This window comes from Sphaeramia orbicularis, chromosome 16 (genome assembly GCF_902148855.1).
Source record: "Sphaeramia orbicularis chromosome 16, fSphaOr1.1, whole genome shotgun sequence".
NCBI lineage: Eukaryota > Metazoa > Chordata > Actinopteri > Kurtiformes > Apogonidae > Sphaeramia > Sphaeramia orbicularis.
In genome coordinates, this window is record NC_043972.1 from 8,176,539 (window position 1) to 8,202,399 (window position 25,861).

At 40.1% G+C, this 25,861-nt stretch overlaps 1 protein-coding gene across 1 annotated transcript in view; it reads right to left on the bottom strand.

The window, feature by feature from the left end:
* Positions 1–18,984, bottom strand: part of zfpm2a (zinc finger protein, FOG family member 2a) — a 131,545-nt gene extending 112,561 nt beyond the window's left edge. The window contains exon 1 of the mRNA XM_030158494.1: positions 18,564–18,984. Within this exon, the coding sequence (XP_030014354.1) occupies positions 18,564–18,603 (40 nt within the window). The 5' untranslated portion in view covers positions 18,604–18,984. The remainder of the gene's footprint in view (positions 1–18,563) is intronic.
* Between the last annotated feature and the right edge of the window lie 6,877 nt (positions 18,985–25,861).

The following is a 25,861-nucleotide window of genomic DNA, read 5'->3' on the forward strand; positions in this document are numbered from 1 at the left end:
TCAGGTACCATAAGCAGATTTTTCACGCTATTGGTGTTTTTCTTAATTAAGAAACAAATGAATTCTCCCCAGCAAAATAGATGGAACAACGGGATAGGGTGCCAGGGGCCAGATGCGGCGCTTCTTAATTAGAAGTCACTCCATTGTCTGAGGTTTTTTAATGAAGCTCCAATCTAAATGGATATCAAAAAAGCTTCTAGTGAAGAAAAAAAAAACACACACACACCGGCCATTTAAAATAATAAGGAAATAAAGATAATGAAAGACAAAAGATATGTACTGGCAGCCCCAGCTCACACCTCAAGTTCAGTGCATGCAGTACTCTCGTCACCTCTGGATGAGCCCTATTAAAACAGCTCGATCCCTCGCCTGCCCCTTCCCGCCTGCAGCCATGTCTAATGTTCTGCCAAGCCAACAGTGAAACCCTCTCTTTTCAACTTCTCATCAAAGGTGGAAGTTTCATTACCCCGTGGATGGTTATCAACTAACCATTTCTGAAAAATGTTGCAGCTGTCAACTTCCTGTCTCGTCTTGAAAAACAGTGGAGGCTAGCTAAATCCACGCTTATCATATCAATGTCATTTGTGATAGGCCGATGTTTTGTGTGGGGAAGGCCAACGCAAATTTCCAATTAGCTGGAACAAATTGTCACCTCAGCACAATATGCAAGACAGAAATGTCCATTTGCAATTATATTTGAGCATTTGGGATGTAAATATGTGATAAAAACAGTGCACATGGAAGAAAAGTAAAGTTTTTTTTTTGTTTTGTGGTTAATTTATAGGAAGATTTTTCTCCCTGTGAAGCTCAATCATCGGGGTCAGCCTCGGTGATGCTGCTGTGCCGGTGACTGACGGCGATAACATCGGGGCTGTTTTGACTGAAATAAAACCCGTAGCATGCCCATATGTGCTGCCAACCCCATCAGTTCTTCTTCAGACGGCATGGCTTAGGAGCTCCCCGAGGATGGGCCAGTGCCCACTGATATGGGCCCAGCAACCGTCTTGTCCAGGCCAAGTATCCCTGCGCCCAGGGGCTGTGCCATCAATGCCATGACTTGTGCCAGACTGGATCCCACCCAGCAATCCATTTCAAAGGCTTTTTTCATGGATCAGGTATGCAGTGTGATTTTCCTTTCCCTTTGTAATGTGCCGTGTCAAAGGCGAGCTAGGCTGACTTTAAAGTCATATACTAGTTTTTTCCGCCTTTCATTTGGGAAGGGGACGTAATTGATTTCTGACTTTCCAAATGTCAAGTTGGAAGAGATTAGAAAAAAGAGCAATGTCCGAAAATCAATGAGCAATATGGGCATGTTGATTTGGTCAGTATGTGGTGTTTTGGGCTTTTATTTATAGCTAACCCATTATCAATAATTAACAATTGCTAATTTGTCTATATCATCTACATAATTCCCAGGGGAATTGGACTTGTATGGCACAATATGTAAATCATAAAAAATGGCTGCAGTTAACTACAGTATTGTAAATGAGCTAAAACAACAGACTGAACAAGGGATCATCACCTCTGCATAATTAACTCATGCAGAATATAGGAGGGAAAAATATTCGTTGACAAATTTTTTTAGTGTTTCGGGACGCAAAAGACACAACTTTCTTACTAAAAGTCAGATTTTTGAACACCTTTATTTGTCCACAAATTACCATAATCCTCTGGCTGTTCACTCATGTGCTCTCTCTCATTTAGAGCATTACTTGTTTATTTATATCTGTGAATGAGATTAAAGGGGAAGATTACTTAGCCCAGCCACATGAATAGCGATCAAAGACCGGAGGATAATGTAAGTCTTTCAGTGATTGCTCAGCTCTTTTCACATCTACCGGTTGGAGTATTAGAACAATACAAGTGGCTGTGCTCCATATAGTACGACAACAATAATACAAAATCCTCCGGGAGTGAACCACATGTAAACACTCCAGATCAACACACGCTACACTGGCACCAAGTGTCCCTTTAATGCAGCAAAAATTAGCTTTGATCCTGATGAGGGCACTGCGTCGTATCATCAGTACAATGACTTCACATGTCAGACATATACTCTGGTTTAATCTGTGCTAAGACAGTTTTTTTTTTGTTTGTTTGTTTGTTTTTTTTTACCTGCTCTGTTTCTGGAAGTACGAGCAAGGAGTAAACAAGCAACATTATGTCCGTGTGATTATTCTAAACAAAAATGTGAACACAAACGTGACACTCTCTCATCCAGATGATTTATGAAGAACGTTATGACAGCTGACTTGTCTTTTTTTTTTTTTTTTTTTTTCCTGTCCGTCTGTGCTGCACACATTTGGAGAAAAGCACTGGTCCGGCCAATTATCGGTGGCAGGACAGAGAAACCTGTCACCGGAATATACATGACAAATGAAGAAGGGACAACAAGGCAAAACACCACCAACAACAACAACAAAACACACACACACACACACATATGCATGCATCCACAGTAAAAAGAGCCAATAGCATCAGCCTGCAGTTTTGACAAACAAACTTTGCAAAGAGAATTTATTTGTAGCTCCAAATGAAGGGACAGATCTTAGGACCAGTTGGCTAATTATTTATCCTGCTGGCTTTATGGCTCTCATTAATTTCCCCCCTCTCTCTCTTTACCTTCCATTCAAAGTCTGAAGTCAACCTGCATCTGGTGCTGATAACGCCGGGGTCTCAGCAGCCTCCCAGCCTCCCCTCTAACCCACCCACCCACCCACACACACACACAAACACACACCTACCACAAGAGAAAAGGAGCGTCTTTCAAAGAGACCCACCGGATAATGCCATTAGAAATAACACTGTATGCTTCAAATCCACTAAGATGTGTTCACTGAAGTAGGAAAACATACAGTAAATTGGGAATTGGCTGAGCTGCATCTCTTAATTCAGCGGGGTGTACAACGAGACAGCTCTGTGTTACCAGGCAAAAAGAAGGTGCAGGATAGAAGAACAGTGATTGAGAACAAGCATGGGATTACAATGACATAGTAAGGGTCTATTTTATCGTAAGAAAAACCTAAATAACCAAATCCCTTTTCTTTCAGATGCTCTCCCACTTTCTATTCTCTGTCATTTTTTTCCCCCTTTTTTTTTTTTTTGCTTGAGGGTTTAACACACATTGGCCCATCTTTGGTAGTTTGGTGAGATCACACCCCAGCAGGTCTGAACTGAGGGTATCTGCCACTCCCTCGTGTCCCAATCTGGCTCCTTCTACACTCCAACCTGTCTGCCCCCACTGCCCACCCCCACCCTCACCACCCCCCTCCGCCCGCTAGCTGTCCGTCATGTTCACCCCGAGACAACAATGTTAGCCAACTCTCACTTGCAAGGACCTCATCGTCAATCCACCGACAAACCAAACACCCAATTTGAGCTATTGCCTCCAAGGAGTGAACTGATAGAGACTCCACACTGGTCACACTTTCAAACGCAACAGAGAGACACAGTGGGCGAGAATTGCTGAAAAGCAAATATTGTCGACTTCTGCTGACTTCAAAAAGCAGTCAGATGGCACAGACTACCTAGGCAGTAGAGAAGCTGCATTACACACAACACAAGAGAAAGGGCCTAAAGAACTCTTGGTGATTCCTTTCATGTTTGTCTTTACAGGGAACCCAGAGCATTCATTTCGCTTCTTCTCTTGCTTCTTCTATGCAAAGGAAAATAAACATGGCACTCTCTGCAGGCTCATGAAATTGAACAGTTCTGAGCATAACGGCTAGCTCTTTAGTTCTTTCTTTCTCTCTTTCTTGTGTTTTAGAATTAGATGTGTTTGCTCTACTGCAGCATTGGCATATTCTGTATTTTTTTAATGTTAAAAAAAAAAAAAAGAAAAAAAGCTTCAAATACAAATTAGCATTTAATTCATGATACATATTTCATGCGAAATCTGCCGCCATTGATGTGCCAGTTCAGTAAACTCTGTTTGAAGTTGGGTTTTTAGACTGAACTTCTGCTCAAACGGCCACATTTACAGGTCAGCGAATCAATGAACGCACACATGCAAACACAAACACACAAACTTAATGGAAAAGAAAACTTAACCCAGTCAAGTTGTGTTTCAGTCTGCACAATGCCCCGGTAAAGCTCTCTTGCAGTTCTATTGGGCTATCAGCGCTCAGGGGTCATGGGCCTGGCCAGTCAAGATAAAAGAAACCCTGATGAAATGAACCATGTGGGAGCAGAGAGTGCTGCTCTCTGCTGATGGAAGAAACCCAGTCACTTTGAGAGGTGAGACTGTAACTGTGTCGTATTGACCTGAGTGACCCGGCTCACGACTTGAACTCCACTGCACTATGTTTGGGGTGGGGGGGGCGAAAGATGCTTTTACTGATGTAGATGTTTGGCAGATAACACAACTGTTTTGTACATTTTAATGTGAAATGTAAAACCCTGAATGAATTTAATTTGTTTGCACATGGTTAAAGTAACTTCAGTTCCAATTGCATATTTCCATTTTCTTCCAGCCTTGTACTACACTGCAAAAAATGGGTGTCTAAAAACAAAATAAAAACACTAAATGTGAGGGAAAAGGTGCTCAAAACAAGTGAAATATCTGTCCATGCAGCAAGATAAGTTCACTCGGCAAGATTTTGACAAATTTCTAGAAATAAGCATGTCTACAGATGTATGAACATTGAAAACAACAAATTAACTCGTAAAACAAGATAAATTATCCAACACTTCTAAATTTAAGTTTTTTTCAATCTTGGTAAGAACCAACTAATGTCCAGTGTATTTATTGCACTGTATATATTCTATTTACTTCTCTTTTTTGTTTTCTAAGATGCACTGACATTCCAAACAATACAATGCACCAAATAACACCACAGTGGCAAACTTACACATTATCAAACAGTAATAATTATCCAATTATTTATCTGTACAGTATAAGCAGTGAATGGGAGCGACTAGTTATATTTCACTAAAGTAAACTGAATAACAACATCAATAAAAATTTCATTGTCATTAGTTTCGGAGAAAAAAATAATTGCATTGTGCAGTAGTTACTAATCAAAGTATTGGCGATAACATATTAATATATTAATGTTACTAAAAAAAAACAACTTTATAAGTCAAATATAACAATAAACAGGAAATAAATTTTTAAAAAAGTAAACAAGGGCACCCAGATTACTCTATAGACTGTCAGTGAACGTATCTCAAAGTAATCGCATATAATAATAATACTCTGATGAAGTAATGTAGATATTTATAAGGGAATTTTCCAAATTCTCATTCACAGAGATGCATGATGACTGTCATTACAGCAGCACATGATTAATCTTACCTGGATGCAGCTGCTTAAATACTTTCATTATCTGATTGGATGATTAGATAGCAGACTCCAGACTTTACTGTACTTAACATTCACTGCTCCGTAAAGAAAAAAAAAAACAAAAAACAACGCCTGTAGCAGGTGTGGAAAATTTCCAGACGATGCAAAGTTTAAGACTGGCAGTTTTCAATATTCCACAGTACTCGATGCAGACGATGACACGAATCGCTACTTTACTATTTCCAGATCAGAGACATGTGCTGTATTGCTATCATTGAGCTGGTCAATATACATCACTTCCCCCAAAGGATTACACCCCTTATCTAAAATGATATTCAATAAAGTATGACCGCAGAAATACAGAGTGGAGTGTTCTTGCTTGGATCTGGCTTATACTGTGAAAAAAAATAACACTTTATTGGAATTAAGATCCAAGTCAAGATTACCTGAGGAAACAGCACTTAGATTTCTGTTCCAGTGCCACGTCCTACACTTTATTCTCAGCTGCTTGGGGACTAGACCACAGTGTACCGTTCCCCACAAGCCATGGGGGTGTAATAGGATGCCTTTATGAAATATATAGAGACTCTCCAGCACCTTCCACAGATCATAGCATGGGCTAGGACGTCTGGCGAGTCTAGCAGGACTTCCTGTATGTGCATTTTGGGCACAAAGAGAGAAAGTCTCAGCCTCTGTGCCTGGATAATATAAACTTTTTTTTTTTTTTTGTTTAAAGTGTAAGGAAATCTCAGAAGAAATCAGTGTTGCTACAGCAGAACTTTCCAAATGTCCCTCTATGATGACTCACAACCGTAATATCATCAAGGTGTTCAGGATGATACCACTCAGTCATTTGTGCTGCCTAATTAGCTGCTGCAACTTCCCTCCCCACTGCTGCGCCATCCATTCAGAGCTTCAAGCTAAGAAGTCATCATTAACTACAGCAGGATGACGTTAACTCCTCTGCTGCCAGAATATTAGATTCTACTGAGGCTGGTCCGCAACAGGAGCACACGGTAGTCTTTGGATTCTTTTACATGAGATTGTCTCCTTGTGTGTCTTAGTATGAAGTGGCTTTGTGGAAATTTCACCCATGCAGATACTCAAATAACTCTCACACTGTCTTTTTCATTTTTAGTGTTTTACTTTCCCTTGACATCAAATCCCCCACCCACCTAAACCCCCAGCCCTGCACTGTACAGCTTTTCTTTTCTTGACGGGAATTTGATAAAGCCTTTAGTGAGTGTGGTTAGAGCACTTGGGCAGAGGATCTGATGAGAAGTGTGGGGTCTGTCTGCGCCGTCACACACAAACACACACACTGTAAAGTACATTCTAATTAGCTGATGTATGCAGGACCTCATCCACGTTGGAGGGGTATCAAAAAGCAATCAACGCCCCATCCCTGATGAGCTCAGAGGGACACAGAGATTCACATTGTCTATGGAAAGATGATGCGTGGCTGGACCTCGACTCGGCTTTCCAAACCACCATAATGCCATGCAATCACAAGACATTATGCACAGATCTGAACCCCAAAGCCACAGGACCAAAAAAAAGTAAAGGGAATATTGAGTTCATAATTCAAAAAGCCTGATTATGATGGGCGCTCTTGTGAAAAGCTGCTGTGGAGAGCCAGAAGTGGGAGAATTGGCCTGCGAAAGCCACAAAATATGGTTATAAATGCAGAGCAGAAACATGTTTTAAAACCTGTCATGATCAAGAGCAATACAGGCATGGATAGCAGAGAGATCAGCAGAGTTAAGATGACAACTCGTTGCCATGGAAAAGTGAAAAAATGACTGCAAGTCAGCGGTGAGAGTATAAGGAGAGAAATTTATTAAAGTGATTCTTCTCAGTGTAGGGAAATCAAATAGAAATACAATATCAACCACAGCAGAAGTCCACGTTATCACCATGAAATGGTGAAAAAACACATCTAGGATTTTGTCACCCATTCATAATCTAATTTGACCTGAGGCCATACAGCCGATTCGTTTCAGTAAAGACCATAGGTGTTTTAGCTGCAGGCTCCAATGGAGAGAGGCATGTGTGTCACACAAAGACCATCGGTTAGCGACGTACCGAAAGGGACTCTGTATCACCATCTTATCTTCAAAGGACTGGGCAGGGGCTCAGGGGAGCTGTGCCACCGCCTCGCCTCCACACAGACACACACAGAGGGGGGATTTGGACCTGCAAGCAGGAACCAGAGATCTCTCGGCCAGCACCCAGGCCTGGACCCTCCTCCAACTCGCCCGCGGAGAACAGGCAAGGTTCCTGCACACGCGGCACGACATCAGTGAGCTGATCCCCACCACCACCACCGCCACCACCACCCCCCACCGCCACCACCTCGCACACCTCCTCCCCCTCCTCACCCCCTTCCCCTCCTCCTTGCAAACCCCCTCTGCCGACTGCCTGCCCATTTGCTTCCTGGCCTCAGTTTGACGGAGGGGATGGGATCTGAACTCAACTTAGACACAGAGTTTCCACATTTCACAGATGGCTGGGAGAAGCTTTGCATGGAGGTGAGGAAACAGAGAGAGGAAAAAGGGAGAGAAAGAGAGAGAGAGAGAGAGAGAGAGAGAGAGAGAGGGAGCCTCATCACCAGCGCCGAAGCGGGGCCGATTTCACACCGCGGTAGAGTGCGCTAAAGCAGGCCGCCGTTAATCCACTCACTGAGGGGAAGGCCTGGAGCTATTCCGCCGCCCGACCGCCATCTCCCTCCACAAAGCCATAAATGGTGCATTATACAACTGGGCTTCAGAGACACTGCTGATATGCTGATAGGTGGCGGACAAAGACCAAAGCAACCACAGGAGCGGAGCCACATGCAGGACTGAAGGCCTTAGCACAGGAGCAGAACAGCACACATGTATTCAGGCGTGATCTCTCAAATGCTGTACCTGCTGAGGTGTGGACTGTTAGAGTGCTATATCTGGGCTTTTGATCTGGGTTAGTTCAACCTCTGGATCCGGTCTCCAGACAGAGATGGACATGCACTAACACTTGCTCTTCTGCTCTCCAACAAAATAGCTTTTTTAAAAATTTCTCCCCACTGTGAATTCCTATCTGTAAAGTTACCAAAAGTCTTGAAGATGAGTCTTTGAACTTGTGAAAGGCAATCATTTTGAATGAAAAGAGACAGGAAATATATAAACATGGGGGAATTTAAATAAATTGCCACAAAGAAAATCACAGAGAGGGCAGTGAATTATGTAACGATAAGACAGCCACCAGCCTAAGCCACAAAATGAGATGTTTTACATGAAACGAACAGCGGTCTAGATTAGAGAGCCATCCTGTTTAGACATGAAGCCAATTGGGTTGATATCACATGTAGAGAAAATTTGAAAGATAAGTGGGAACTATGAGAATTGTTATAATCCAACTGTAACAAAAAGCTGAAGTATATTGGCTTTTCCCCCCAGAAGCACTGCACGATAAACATCTTTGATGAAAGAAGTTCATTACTTGTGCTCTGTGTAATGTAACATGCTGTATTATGAGTCTATGCCAACCTACAGTGAAGCAGTCTCTAAATGAAGCCTCAGGCATTTAATGGACATCATTAGGTGAAAACATATAAGAGATAATTATGGTAATTACAAATCCTTTTTATTCGCCCTGAGTCTTTGACAAGAAGGTTGTCATATCAACCACTTCAAACAAACAAAGAGTTGTTGTCTCTTCTCCTAAATGATGTCCGGTTCCATTTGGAAGGGAATTGTCTTCGGATTATCCTTTTTATTGTTTGGTTAGTGGCTGTGAATGGAGGCTACATTTCTTTCAATAAAAACTTGATTAAAACAAGTGATTCACAATAGTTGAATCTGACTGCCATTTGCATAGCCACTTCATCACAAGTGAGACCTTGATCATGAAAGCAGCCCCGTACAAAGCTAATGGACATGTCTGTTATGTCTATTAAAGATGGACCCACTGAGGGAACCAAGACCTCCTATTTAATATCAGAGACACCACAATAGGCACCAAAGGCCTATTTTATTAAATTTCAGCCCCGTAACAATGGCTAAAGAGAGAAAATGACAAACATTGGCAATATTACAGCTTGCTCTGACCAGAATTCATCTTCCAAGAGTTTGTTTTGGTTAAAGCTACTCCAAGTGTTACTCGTATCTTGCCGCACAGGGTCAAACCCAGAGCAACCCTTGTCACTTCATCTCAATGATACACGATCTAAGCAGCAAGGGAAGATTTAACGTTGTATGGAACATCTTTTACGGAGAGACTGAGACAGAGAGGCAAATCGTGAAAGACTTGGGTGTTTATTTACAATATGCATCCAATCATCCTTTGTCACCGTTCCATGTTCGTCTTTTTCCGAAACCACAGAGAGACACTCGCTGCAGATTCCATTTTTGGCCTCTTTGCTACACAAACTCATAATATGGTGCCGTCTTATCAGATCCTTCTTACAATAACAGATTCACTTCAAGTCAAAGCTGTTGTTTAACTTATTCGATCCCATGGGAAAATTCAGTTCAAACAAGTCAGGAGACATCTGCCAGTCCACAGCAGTTGATGATGTCAACGGGCCCTGCTAGTACCAGATTCCTCCACCACTTTCAATCATTCCTTGTGAGATTACTGCAATAGGATATTACTGTACAAACTATGACCATGTGTCCTGCTGCCACAAAGCTTAGCAACATATTACAGTTTGTCAAAGCAAGCTATTGCGAGGGAGAGATAGATACAGAGAGGAGGAGAGAAGCCATTGACCTTTGTGTCCTTCATATTTGCCTAGCTTCCCCTCAACCCCAATCTTAAGAGTGAAATCATCTGATCCCAAACTAACTGTCAACTGGCTTGTGATGGTGGCAAAGCCTGCAGACATCAATCAATCAGATTTTCTCCTCGTCTATCAGAGGAGGCTTTTTTTCCTGTTTTGCTCGGGCTTATCATCTGACCCAGTTGTTATCCTGTTTCTGAAGCTTAAAAAACTTGATTATGGTCAAATGTATGTCTCAGACATTCACAGACACATCCCAGACTGAAGAGGACAGAAAAAAAATATATTATCAGTATTTCTCCACAGAAATGAACACAGGATGTAATGATTGTAGTTTTTCAAAATGAGGCTCTTAATTCTACACTCGTGCTGGAAATAAGGAGTTTTAGCCAGTTATCTTCGGTTTTCAGGAATGCATGATTGCGTGAAACTAAGATAACAATCCAATCTGATATCATAAGACAAAAAGGCATTTTAGTTGGCTACAGCACTTGCTCAATGTCAACAGTTTTTAGTAATTACTAGATAAGCATTCTCTGAAATACACAGAGAAAGAAAATTGGCTGATTCTGAAATAATAGCGGCTGCATTTCTCTCCGGATGTTTACTCTGTCACTTCACAAAGCCTGCTTTGAGATAATAAGAAGCAGGAGACATGTACTTTGCAACACGTCACCGTCAAGTATCACACACGCACTGGGCCTAATCTGATTTGCATAATTTACTGTCAATATAATCGATCATCACCAACGCGTTTCAATTGCAATATTGCTCCATTTTTTACTATTTATGTTGCACTGTACGCTGCTAATCATATGCAGGCAGATATGGCCTCTGATCACATGATGTGTAAGCTGTGCTGTCAACAGCTTTACCAGCTTTGCAATGGTGCAAATCAAAACACAGCCTCTTAACGTATTAACATGTTTTGAAGTTTGTTTTATATTTTCAGCATATTTGACATAAATTGTTTATCTATTTACAAAGCTTTGTCATTAGTGATTTTCCACTGAACCCTTAAGATGCTATGTGTTTTGTGCCGTTCGTCTACTGGAAAATGCTGATGTACAAATTGAACTGAAAAGCTTGTTACTTAATCCTCTGTTGCCACCTATCCCTTAACTATAGAGGCTGGTGCATTTCATCCGAATGCAAAGTTCTGCATCGCGCTGCCCCCCACAAATACATCCCCACTAAATCCTGCCAAGCTAGAGATTTAGACTGAACAGCTATTAGGGCGTCACTTTCTGGTGCGCCAGCTACTATCCTCTGGAAATGGTGCTCACCAAATTATCCCCTGTTATTATAGTCTTTTTTTTTTTTTTTTTAATACAATTTCATTAAATTTTTAATTACTGCACCAATTATTAAACTGTGTGGGTGAAATCAAACTCAAGCCTTGGCCGGTATATTTACAGTATATTAGTGACATATTCTGACAATGACTGCTGCAAAATGTGACTCATATTTCCAAGGAGTCCCTTTCCTTTCTTTCATCCCTTCCCAGGGCCAAGATTCAGTCAAAACCCTACTATCAATTTTGACATATTCCATGAAAATGTTTTGATTAACTGTAGCTAATTAAATTGAAATAAACAAAAAGGATCTTAATAGACACGTAAAAGTTATTTATATCACCGCAATGGAAAGCTGACATATTTCTACCCCTGGACTTTTATTTCTTGAATCTGGCAGAGGCTGGTTCCTGTTGCAGCCACAGAGCTGTTTCTCTTCTGGGCTATGAAGATGTCAAAGCATCACACAAATGTGATGAACCCAATATCCATATCCATGATACATCAAAACCTCGGGATGGCACAAAAATAACTGCAATACCTCCGGAGCAACCTCAGAAATCCTTTTAATTGAGCAATATCTTCATTCCTGATCCATGTGCATCACCAAGGTGAAAAGGGACTGTGCAAGTTAAATGAAAGAAGAATTCATGATGTGTGGCGGCCTCTCTTACTCACCCTGGCTATTTCCCCTCTTGGCAGGGGCCAAATAGAGAATGTTAAATGAGGCAATTGTGTCCCGGAGGCAAAAAGAGGAAGAAAAAAAGGAAAGAAAAAGCAGGCAGTGCCCCTGCTCTCTGCTCCAACCCTGAGGAGCATTCTGCAGCATGATGAGGTACATCCAAGCAACCAGGCCTGCTGTTACCCAAATAGCTCAGACCAGACTTCACTTCCCATGAGAACAAGATACTCCAACGCTCTGCTATGTCACATGCAAAGTAACCACTAATTATTCCGATTCCTAAACAAGCTATTGTTTCGTCGCGTTGCAACACGTACAAAAACGGGGACGTAAAAAAAAAAAAATGACCGACCCTAAATATTACAACAAAATCCTGACGTTAAATACATGTGAGAAGTAGAACAGGCTTGTGTAATCACTTGTCGTGCGGGCGCCAGAATATAGGCTCAGGCCTGTAGAAATACCAGGATGTACAGTGTGATCTGTTAACATTCTGTAGCGGTGGCTGCAAGAAACTGATCTCCCCAGCAGTCCCACACTGTCAGCTATACAGACATACTCCACGGTGACACCTCTGATAATCAAAGCTTTGTCTGGGTCTTAAAAGGACGTACTTGAACAACAGCGAGACCAGAGGCCCTCTTTGCTGTAATGGCCTTTGGACATCAATATTTAAATCTTACATCTCAGTTGTGATTAGAATGCTGCCCCCCCATCCCACCCCCTCTCTTTTCTGAAACAACAAGGTGGGGTGAAAGAAGGCTTAAATCGATGATCTTTGAGTCTAAACTAGATTCCTAAGCAGTTTGCCACTCTCAGCAGCAAGATAAGATAAACTCTCTTTGACCTAAGAGATGAAGTTGCCATGACGATCAGGGAGTCCACTTTCTCTATTGATATTTTGCTGATGTAACAACAAATGGAACTAGATCCTGCTCTTGATAATGGTGATTAATTAATACCAATATTGATCCCTACAAGCAAGAGACAAGGCTATTAACTTAAAGCAGGCTGAAAGTCGATTGTTACCTGGGGGCTCAATGGGCATCATTGATATAAAATCTAAATAAACAGAGAGGGACACCGCGAAAGACGTTCGAGCAAAAAATTTTTTACAGAAATTATATCAACACATACAAACACAGCTAAGAACAGTAAAAGCAACAGCAGATCTGTCGGACGTATTTCTAAAATTAACATTTCGTTCATATTGGTGACATTTACAGTGCACGAACACAAACACAATGGAGACAGCTTGGACCAGCGGTTATTGGAATAATAGCAGTGGAATTCAGGAAAGAGGAAGATAAAGAGGAAACTGCGTGAGGAAGTGACCTCCACCTTTGCAGCAACCCTGCCCACATTTCACACTGCTGTCCAGGCACTGCAGGCTACAGCGAGAGAGAGGGCAGGACTAGGCACTGTCAGTCCATCGGCTGCCAACTCCTGCTCATCCAACACATCACACAGCACTGTTTTCAACAAAGGAAACAGCAGCACACAGCTGTTATACATCCCCCTCCCTATAGCTGTACTGTACATCATGTGACATAAGCAGTAATAGAAGGGCTCCGAGTACAAAGACTTTCTCGGCGCAAAACATTTTACTTTAGACACAATAGGAAAAAAACATTACAAGAAGATGACATTCATCTGCATTGTTGTTTTGTGTCAAAAGTGAGGAGGCAATTGGGGATCCTTCAGCTAAGACGAGGCAACAGCACAAGCTGTTATTGGCAGGGAACAGATGTTTGAGGGAAAGTTGGCATTCAGCAACCATTCTTCTTCTGACAGAAATCAACAAGACAAACACAAGAGACACGGCGTGATTGTCACCCAATGAAAGAGAGACCCTTAAATATACAAGGAGGCTGGCATGCAAACATTTTTTTTTGATTTTACACCCCCAAAACATCTGACTGCTGGAGTTGCCAGTGTTTGTGGACAAGGGTGAAACGCAGCGTATACGACTTCCACAACGTCGGCACAGTTTCCGAACACCAGTAAGCAGGGAACTAGGCTGAGCTAAGTTGGAGAAAATATAGTCGAGGAGTCTGTCCTCTGAGGAAAAAAAAAAAAAAAAAAAAAAAAATACATCAAGCTAACAGCTCCAATCGCTCCATAAAACATACAGCCACATGCTCCTTGCACATACTGTACATACACTAATGTATACACAAGCAAACACAAACACACACATTCACATACAGGCACAGGATGTTGGCAGTCAATTCAGTAAACACTCCCCTTATCCCTTACTACTGTAATCTGCCTCTGATAAATGCCCCTCAAAGATAGAAATGTCACCTGATATGATAAACAGTATGCTGACGTTACATAAAGTGGCCTTATGCTAAGGAGTTGGAAAGATTAACTGTAGAGAAGAGATGGGAAAAAAGGGTTGCTACATAAAGAAAACACTTTTTTTTTTAGCTCTACCAGTGTGTCAGAGAAACACAAAAACCATCATTTCATTAATAAAATACAAAGATACTTGACACTTTACTTTGCATGAGATTTAACTTAGAGATAAGGGAAGTAACAGTAAAGAATTCTGACCAAAAAAAAGCATAAAAAAAGCAGAGTTACTTCAGCCACAGGAGTGCATTCATAAGATATTAAATAGGGAAAGAAATATTTACCAGAGCATCATTACTTCCAACTTCCCCCATAAAAATAAAACTAAAAAAAAAAAAAAAAAACCCACAAAAAAGTATTACTGTAAACTGCAGTGGAGCAGCTTTACAGATGTAAGATCACTATCACATGAGCAGATGAGGCATTGTGACAGTATGACATAGTGGTACACTCCGGAGACTCGTGCACTTGCCGCTCGGGTGCTATACAAACTTACTGTAAAAGAGCAATATAATCACTACAGTATAGAGCCTCGTTCTGGTTGGACAATGTCGAGTAAAAGAGCCAAAGGAAGCCACATGAATTCTGAGTCGGTCCATATGGTGAAGACAACAGAAAAGGGGAGAACACTAAGTCAGTTTAATAAGCACATTTGACATTAGATGTCCGCGCATGGCCTCAGAGGGCTGCTTCAATATGTTCCCATAAACACTGGCGGAGGCACGCTCCCTACATCATCCAGATTCCCCTTTATGCCGTGAAACTTTGGGGGGCAATTTTACAGAAAAATTACTCTGAGGGGCCTGGTTTCAATTCAGCCTGTTCATATCTTTCCTTCCTATTAAGCATCAAAATGTTCTCCTCTCAGTACGAATAGAGGTATGGACACCACCAGGAGGAGGAGGAGGAGGAGGAGGGGTGAGGAGTGAGGAGGAGGAGGAGATGGAGGGAGGAAGGGAGGGAGGAAGAGAGGATAGAGAGAGCTTGGTGGAATTCACACATCATATTACAGCAGCTAATCGCAATCCGCAGAGCATCAGCGATATTTTCATCATTCCTGTCAAATTCTACTGACCTGCCTTGGAACGGCTAACAATCTGGGCAATTTATTGGCATATTGGCACAGGGTGATAAGGCTAAAAACAACAGCAGCTAGCAGCTGGCCCTGGGAGATGAGCTGATAACATTGATATGTGCTCCCACACAAAACACCTCCACCACTATCTCCTCTTTCTATCAAACTCTTATTACAATAAAAGTGTATGGGTTTTTTTTTTTTTTTTTGCTTTCTTGGAAAAGCAACAAGAGGAGGGGGATACAGAAGGGGGGCCAGAAATATATATTTATATATAAAAAAATCAGATGTAACGTTTCAGAGAAAAAAAAAAAAAAAAAAAAAAAAAAAAACAAGGGGGGAAAATACATAATTTATCACTGTATTATCGGGATATCCAGGCAGCCTAATCAAGGAGCACTGAGTGACTATTTTTTGCCTTATCATCCAAAGTGGTGGAAACGGAGAAGGAATTATCAGCCAGCTGCAGATTGCTGGGCTGGAATTTTAATGGTAATAATCGGGTTTCTGATGGTATATCTTCTCTGCTTATCTTTCCCATTATCTGGCCTTATCTCCCCAGTCATCGGAGCAAATTAATGGTGCTCTTTCAGCATCGCCTTTTTATCACCGCTCAGAGAGCACCCAAGGGGAAAGAATAAGCAAAATATTAAAATACTGCATAAATCACAATTTTAGATAACGGTCCAATGTATGCAGGAGGGGTGGGGGAACTGCGCCCAACAACCTTTTTGTCCTTTAGAATGACTGTCTGTGCTGACTTTCTGTGTAATGCCTCCTCGGCCTTTTTCCCAGAGTTCCCGGGGTAAGAGAGAGGATCTAGGCTCCTCGTGACCTTTCTGTTTCTAACTAGAGCTTGATTATACGACTGCACACTGGCTCCATATTAACAAGATCTTACACATGACATACTAATTCACACAAAGCCAGGTCACAATGACGAAAGCGTAACACAAACCTTACACTTCCTTTGCACAACAACAACAACAACAACAAAATTTGGATGCTCGGTTGCGATTGGCCCAAAAACCAGTGGGCCTATCACGTCATATGTCGTCGCGTTTCTTTGTTGATTAGAAACGGTTGCAGATTTGCGCTCGATGACAGAAAAAAATAAACTACAAAACACAACCAGAAATAAACTCATAGATACTTTAAAATATATTGATATTTATCTGTAATTATTTCCCTTCAGAGTTTAATGTATCAAACTATTTCAACTGTATGAAAAGAAATGAAAACACACAAAATAGAGCAGAATTAAATTAGTTAATTAATTAAATTCTTGTAAAAGTAGATGTGTATTAAAAAAAAAATCCGACTATATACGGAACATGACGTAAATGCACATATACTACAATATCCTCACTTTAAGAAACAAAGGCAAATTGCTCCCAAACAACAAAACTACCTGAAAAACTTTCAGAAAAATTTCCATGCACCATAAATATTTGAGAAGTGATCAGTTGTAATTGTGTAAAAAATAAAATACGTCACTAACCAAATGTCTTGCACGTACAGATGCACATTATGCCTCACGCTGATGTTCTAAAAAGCTCGTGGATATCAACATGCACATCTTCTCATGCATGTATATGAGCTCACACACATCTACACATGCACACACACACACACACACACACACACACACACACACAACATATTTCCATCCAGTCTGGTCACACATAATAACTTAAAGCACAGGTCAACAGTATCAGCAGGAAAAAGCAAAACACAAACTGCTTCGTGTAGTTTGTGTTTAAATATTTGGAGCCCAAACTGTCCACGTTGTTCATTTTAACATCTACAACAACAGCTAGAAGAGGCAGCGAGCAGTCGACAAAACCGAAAACTGTACACACACTCAGACGTCAGCTGCATTTAGGATGTAGCAGTGTGTTTGTGCTCGTGTGCATGTGTGTGGGTGTGAGTGTGTTGACAAATCCCTGCATATTTACTGATGTTTTCATATGTGGGCTTTTTTTGGTAATTAAAATGTATAAAGTTGAATTGAAGTTTTGATTTTTTTTTTTTTTTTAATGTAATAAAACTAAAATATAAAACATAACTATGACACACTTTAGTTCACACAGGCCATGATGTTTTGCTGTATTAATATTTCCTCTGCAAAACACACACACACCTGTAAATAGAATTAATGCACGAGGGGGAAAAAAAAATAACAAAAACTGCAAAGGAAATATGTTGCAGGAATGCACGGTGAAAACTTTTTTGTTGAAGAATTGGAGTAGTTTCGTGAAATTAAAACAATTTACAGCAAAACAAGGTTTACACATAAACGATGCATGTCAATAAAATACCAATAACAGGCCAATGCTGTGGGTGGGAAATGTGTGTGTGCATGTACAAACACTTGCAAGTGAATGGGAATGTGTAAGAAAAAAAATAAAATAAAAAAAAAACAAGGAATGCACGGGTTGAGTGTGTGAAGGAGTTGGAGTGTGTGTCACGTGTGTAACAGTCAAAACTTAAGGAATGTAATTCAATATAATATTTTAGAGGCTTTTATAGCAATATGAGGATGCAGCTTCATTATTTATTGTTGGCTTATAAATTCTGGAGGCTTGTGCATGCATGTGTGTGTGTGTGTGTGTATGCATGTGTGTGTGTGTGTATACATGTGTGTGTGTGTGTGCTTTAGGAGCAGCTGGAAGCCTGTGCATCCAATCAAAGTGATGCACTGATAAATACATTTGGACTAAAGCTATAATACACAGTCCCATTAAAACAAACGGCGTTAAGTGCGTTTTTGCTTCAGCTTGGCAACCGGTAAAACTTTTCAGCCAGCAGTATAACCGTGGGATTTGGGTTGTAAATCATCTACTCAAATAAAAAAATTAAAAAAAAAAAAAAAAAAAAAAAAGGTGAACGGAGGGTGAGTGGAGCGTCTTGGACCGTGACAGACAACACAAACACATGAGTGGCGGCTGTTTGACGCTGCTGAATCAGCTGCACATGTTGGTCACTTATCATTACAATATTAGTGCAAAACTCTAATCAGCTTGGGAAGACGCGGTGTAGCGACTAGACAACATAAAAAAAACCCAAAAACAAACACAAACACACACACACACACAAAAAAAACTTACGTTTGATCTGCCTGGGGTTGCTCTGCTTCCTTCGGGACATGCCTGCTGTGCGGCTGGTCAGTGAATCCAGGTGTAGTACTGACAGATCGATAGGTTTTGGTTCATCCAAGCAGTCGGTTTGGATTTTTTTTTTGTCTGATGGAAATTGAGAAAGAAAAAAAGAAGAAGAGGAGGAAGAAGAAGAAGGAGGAGAAGAAGAAGAAGGGGGGCACCAGTACTTTTTACGCACAGGTCTATCGTTCCGTCTGTCTTTCCTTTATCTTTCTCGTCTCTCTGGCTCTGGCTTTGGCTTCTCTCTCTCTCTCTCTCTCCCTCTCGCTCTCTCTCTTCCTCTTCCTCTCTCTCTCTCATACACTCCCTCCCTCTCTCTCTCTCTGACTCTTCCTCAGCTCCGTTCTCTCCGTGATGAGGCTGCGCTTCGCCGCGATCCGCACGGACTGACTGGGGAGGTGAAGGCGTTTCGCGCTTTTGTTTGAAGATAAGGTTTGTTCCTCCCCGGGTACCGTAGCCGCGGCTTGGTGTGAACTTCACTTGATCCACAATTACTTTCACTTGCACTTACTAGCCTAATTAGTTGGCCTTTAATGAGTAAGCTGCGCGTTTTGGGGGGGAAATACGCACAAGGACGCACCGGATCTAGTGGACGCATCAGTCACATCACTCCAATTTTTTTTTTTTTTCTAATCGTGTAAAATAAATAAGCTGTGATCGGGTTTAACAGCTTTAACTGATGCATTTTCATCCCCCAAAGGAAGTGAAAGTGTATTACACAGAAAGGGCTGAACCCACTGTGGCCCCTGGTAATTTCAGACGGCATGTGGTCCTCCTCATATCACCAAACAATCTGGACCTATATTGGTAAATGCCTCAGGATTAACCCAGTTGCACATTTTCCCATGATGCAGTTCGAGAGTTGGTGACCTCAGATGCCTTGACCCCTTCACCAGAAACTGAAAAAAAAGATCATTTCTTATTTTTACTTTTTTTTAAAATATATTTATTTCTTACAAAACCTTAAATTCAGTATGAAATGTATTACTATATATAAATAAAATACCAACTATCTTTATTAAAGCTTTAAATGAAAATGCATCCAACCTTTTACAGTAAAATACATTTATATTTGCAGTGAATTTCCACTGAGTGACTCCTTTCCTTTTCACACTCTGCTTATTTACCAACATTTGATTGAACTGTCAGTCAGAATTCAAGCAGCTTTCCATGCTTACATTTTGTCTCCCCATATGAAGGAGGAAAAAAAATTATTCTGAATATTTAATAAAAAAAAAAAAAAAAAAAAAAGACAAAATAAGAAAAAGAGACAGCCTTTAAATCATTCAGATTTTGACTGCCATGTTCTGAATAGTTACCCAAACTGGAAATCACCCTCTTCAATTAGCCAGTTGGACTGCCAAGGAAGACAAGCAAGTGGCCTGTGAAATTATCTTGTAACCCAATTCCACAACTTTGGGATAGAGTCTGAAACTACAGAATAATTTATGTGGCAGGCGGGTCAGCGGTGATTCACCTTGAGGAGAGCATCTGTCTTGCAAGCTTCCTCAGTTTGTCTTTTCTTTTTGCTTCCCGTCCCCTGGTGGCTAAATTTTTTTTTTTTTCCTTCTTCTTCTTCTTTTTCCTGTTCTTTCATTTTTTTTCTCTTCGTCGAATACACAGCTTTGGTCATATTCCAAATACGCTGATGTCATGGGACAGTGGAAAGTCATAAACAGTGAATCATTTCAATATCTGAGCTCTCTGCTTTGTCAAATACACACTTGGAAAGCTTCTGTTTGGAAAATAATAAACAATAAAAACATTAATAAAAATGTCATGAATGAATGACATGACTTTTTAGATTTTTTCTGGGTTTTTTTGTTTTGTTTTGTTGTTTTGTACACTGTGCATGCTCACATTTGCAGCTTCAAAAAAAAAACAAAAAAAAAAAAAACATATGCAACATTAAATAGTAAAATTAACCAATCACTAACTCTCTGAAATTAGCATGCTAAACATCTATAAATAGCATTTACTGGCTAAATTAGGAACCCAGCACCAAAATCAATAATGATTTGTAGTAAGAGCAACAACATAGTGAGAGAAGAGAGTCAAATTGCCAGCTGAAGATTAATTTAACGCCACTCCTAAATCCTCTGAGACTGGAGCGTGGTTCTTCTCTGCTGTTCCTCAGCCCCAGTGGCTTGTTTGAAGCCGACTTTGATTGACAGGTACAAATCTGTGAGAGGAAGAGAAAGCTTTTTTTTTTTTTTTTTTTTCTTTTTTTTTTTCTCTGCTCGGACCAGATGGTTGTGATAATTAACATGATACTGTTTCCATCGCAAGGGAAATCACTGACACAAGGTTGGTCATATTAATAGGTTAAAGTATACTGTATGCTGTGGAGATGCTTCGCAGTGCACTCACATAATCTGATTATGAGGGGAAAGGTTGATTTAATGTGCTAAATCATTTGATTAGAACTGCCAAGTCACATTTGGGGAATGCCATTCACTGTCAGGGCAGTGAAGGTGGGCTGTCTGTGGGCTTCATCCTCCTCACTCCTCACAAAAACATGCTTTAGACAATTATACAAAAGCAGGTTTCTACAAGTCGCTGGTCTGCAGAGGAGACTTCTGACTGAAAAAGCATCAAAATTATTATTACCTGCAACTCATTCACAGCCTGGAAATATTGTTGATAATCAATTATGCATAATGTTTTGTACTAATGTCTTTATTTACTGACAAGAAATGGCTGGTTTTTCATATTTCAGAACATGACTGGCATGGATTTAATGCAGTTTTACTTGCATTGTACAATTATTTTGACAGGATTTTTTTTTTTTTTTTTTCAGTATTTTTTGCTTCATCCTTTTGCTCAACCCCATAATTTATCCCCATTGTTTTAACATATACACCAGTAAGGGACTGTACAAAAATTACCAAATGGGGAAAGTGAGAAAAGTAAAAAAACAATCTGACATTCTTAATCTCTTCTCTGAATCATTCGCTATTATTCAATAAATGCGCTTCCTCTTTATCTAAATATTATAAAAATGACATTACATGAATTGTTTTATTAAAATCTCAAATCTTATAATATGAAACAATGCAAATTTCAGGTAGAAGTAATGGAATAATAGTCATTAAATTAGGTAAAAATTATTAAATTATATGTTCTTTTATCAAATATTCCAGTTATTCCTTTCAAAATATAACATCTAGCTGTAAATGTAAGACATATTTCACATAGCTGTATTTCTATTCTCAATTCAAATGCAGGTTTAGGAAATACAGAAGCTATTTTTTTGGCCATAATGTTTAATGATTAAAAATTATGAATTTATTTTGCATTTGAAAATAACACATAATAAACATACAAATAGCAAAATATATTGACTGTATTAGATTATTTGAAAGAAAATAAACCTCTGGAGACACACTTGCATGATCTGCATCAAATCTATTTACTTTTTATATTATCACAATAGGAAACAATAGAAATACATAAAAATCACATAAGAAAAAAATGAATAATTCCCGCTCTGTGATGAAAAAGATGAGATTCAAGCGCTGTCGTATATTTCTGCGCTGTTTCTTTGGTAACAAAAATCGACAAAAACATACCCGACTCTCTGCTACAATATATTTTCATCTGGTCCCTACATGGCATGCGACTGCAACGCAACAACAAAACATTTATTAAACAGTTCCAATAACTTGACCAGGTGTTCAGAGTTGTAACATGTAAAACCAGTGTTATCCCATGCAGTGTTGTATTTATTTTATGACAATCCTAAATGGGATTATTGGTGTAATTACAGAGGCGGTCTTCCTCTCACACCGCTGAAGTGAGCTGATGTGCTGACTGGGTAATATCACAGGGTGTCTGCCATGACAAATTACTAGGTTGATTTCTTTAAGGGATCACACATGTCCAGTGGCGCTGCGAGTGACAGCCATGCTTTGGACAGGGACTCCATCCTTATAGAGCAGCCTCAGCAGCTCAACTTGGACATCAGTGTTATGAGTTTGCCTGCTGTGGTGCAACCCTCTGGCTGTTGGGGATTGGTTTGTCTCCAGAGGATGTGAGGTCGATGTGTGTGTGTGCTGTAGAGAGACAAGAGCTGGAGAGGGAAATACTGTAAATATAAAAACTCTATGTCCTAATATATATGTCCTGTGAGAAAAATTGAAGCAGAAATGCACACTTCCAGAACAAAAACAGTAGAAAACTCATCCTAATTTCCTAAAACTCTATAATGTCTTGTCCTTGAATGCCCTGGATGTAACACCGCATCCTAATCCTGACTTCCACAATCCGAACCCCCAGCCTTACTCATAGCATCAAAAACTTCAAATAACTCTACATCATCTTTACACACGATATGATTTATGACTTTTAGGAGCTTGCACTGTTGAGTTGTTGTTGTTGTTGTTGTTTGTTCGGAGTAAGATGCTGGTGCTGGTTGTGGCTGAATGCTCCAGCTCTCCAGCCCCCATCCACGCAGCCAGCAGCTCCAGCAGCAGTGAGCAAACAGATGTCTGAGAGAGTGCCCACTCCGCTGGCCAGGCTGCCAAAACCACCCGCGGCCCTGGAGGCCTCGGTGCCAGCTCTTTCCAGGGAGGCTTCACTCTCCGCACCACCATCCAGTGCCCTCCATCTCTTCTCCTCACCCCCCCCACCCCCCTTCCCCACCTCTACCTCCACCTCCTTCGAAAATCCATCCTTTTCGTTAACCAGGGAGTAATATAATGCGCAATGCTTTGAAACACACAACCAAGCAAAAAAAAAAAAAAAAAGACGGAACCTTCAAAAAAATTAAATCAAAATGCCACAAAACCCCAAAGCATCTTAAGATTACTCCACAACATTAAGTCTAGGGAAGTGATGGAAATACTAAAAAAAGAGGGCGGGATGAACAAACTATGCTCCTCCCATTGGGAGTGAGTAAATCTGTAAATAAAGGCTTTTTGTCGAGGAGGAGGAGGAGAGAACTGCAGGCAGTATATTCTTACTGCTAATCTCAGTGTCTTTTTATGTGGTCAAAAAGTTGAGATTGCGACACCTCCAGGGGATAACCAGTGGGCCTTTTTATGGATTAAAATCATAAATATCCCTCATAGTTCCGAGGAGTTCATATCTTAAAATAATAGCGTTGCATTATTAAACACAGGAGGAAAAATTGATCTGACAGTGAAAGGTGAGGGAATGCAGCCTGTAGAATGAACAGAGTCTGTTTGGGAGCTTTAACATCAACCCTAAAATTACTTTAATAGTCAAATGGGATATCCAGGAGGTGATTTACAGAGTCTGAATCTACTTTAATATTCTAATTTCATTCATATCTTTATAAATATATAATTAATGGCCAAATTAAAGGTCATGAAATAAAACTGAGGACATTTCTTTCTTTCTATTTTCTGCGTTTTTATGGATGCTGTTTTTTTTTTTTTTTTTTCACATTGGAGGTTAAAATGTGAACAGGGTCTGATTCGAGGTTATGTACAGTTAGAATTTTCAGATGGAGGCTGAATGCTCAAACACATACTCAATAGATATGTCTGTTTATGTGAATCTTTCATATTAATTTATAATTCCTGTATTCAGAGTTTGTATTATAATTTTCACCAAAAAGAGCTGGAAAGGCATAACATTGAATATTCATTTTTTGCAGTTTGTATCTTGAAGGTCTGTAATATACTATGTGCAGCTATAGGGAAAAAAAAAAAAAAAAAAGCTGTTATTCCGTCTGTACTCCAGTAACCTCAGCCTTTATGTCCACCACATTATAGGTGACAGTATACCTCATTGTAGTGATCAAGTTTATGTTTCAATGCATCACTGCATGTCCAAATAACATATTTGCTGCTTTACACATGAGCATCTCATGTGTTCTGACATGCTGTGATTTAATATTATTCATTTTTATGAGGTCAAGTAAATTATATTTGATATGTGTAGTTGATTTTTTTCCCTCCTTCTCCTATATGTGCACGAGTAACTGAAGCCCCACATCTAAACACAGCATTATAATACAGTCTGTTGATGTATTTTATAAGTGTGTCTGCCGGTTTATTACATATGCAGAGGCATCAGTGCACAGCAAAATGGAAAAATGCATCAATATATTCACAGAAAGGCAGGCCGTAGACAGCTCAGAAAATAAATCTACATCTGCCAGGCTCCATGCAAACAGCAGAGCCATCCTTAATGGTGAAACCATCGATGAAAACAGATAAAAATATTAAATATTCAGACATTCCTTTCACCCAGTATCAAAAGCGTCCAGATGTGGGAAGCTGAAGTTGTTATCATGAAGCCAACGACAGGCATTGAAAGAAATTCCTCTGAATTTTCAACCATATAAAAGTATTTTATGGCATGCAAATAAATGGTAATTTTTCACTATGGAGAAAAAAAACATGCCAATAAACCCTATCATTTGGGACTAAAACTCCACAAACAGGAGACACTTTCAATTTGCTCTGCCTGTCTCCCCGCGTTAGATGCTTGCGATTGCCGCGAAATTAATCCATTTAACAATCTGTGGCTTAAATTTGAGGATTTCCAGTTTTTTTAGAATATCAATAAGTTCCAATTGAAGAGAGGATTCTTTTGCAATTCAGGCATGTGCAGGCGATAACGGCAGAGTTGGCATGAAGAGAGGCAAAGATGGATTAATTATGCAGAGAACATGGAAATTCTGCTTATCATCGCTTAGCAAAGGAGCCCAGCTCACATAATCAGAAAACGAGGATGAAAAAAAATAACAATGCAATGGCACCTTCCAGCCCATCATCTTACAAGTTAGATTTTTCCTGTAATTAAAAAGTAACATACAATTATATTCATATCTCCTATGCAGACTATGAGTGGGTGTATATTAAATAATTGCATTTGGATATAAGGGTTGAAGTAAAGAAAAGGACAGAAAGGAAGTTAAAAAAAAAAAATCTTGTTTCACAGGGGTATAGCTCCCCTGGGTTGGACTGAACTACTTAGAAACTGAAAACTTAAATTATCTTCGGGAAGCAAACAAAGACAAAGGCTAAAGAGACTGAATACAGAAGCTACTGTATATTTACTTACAGTCTGAACGGGGTGTTTGAAAACTGCTCGTGGTGCATATGCATTTTGCAAACAACAGAAATAATGTCTAGAAGCAGTTGTGGTAAATCCCCTCTGAGGATGTATGATATGCAAAGATATATGCTGCATTTTGTTTCTCATTTCATGTCGTCTTCAGATTTCACCATCACAGTTATTTCAGGATGTCGAGGAGCTGTGTTGAGCCTGCC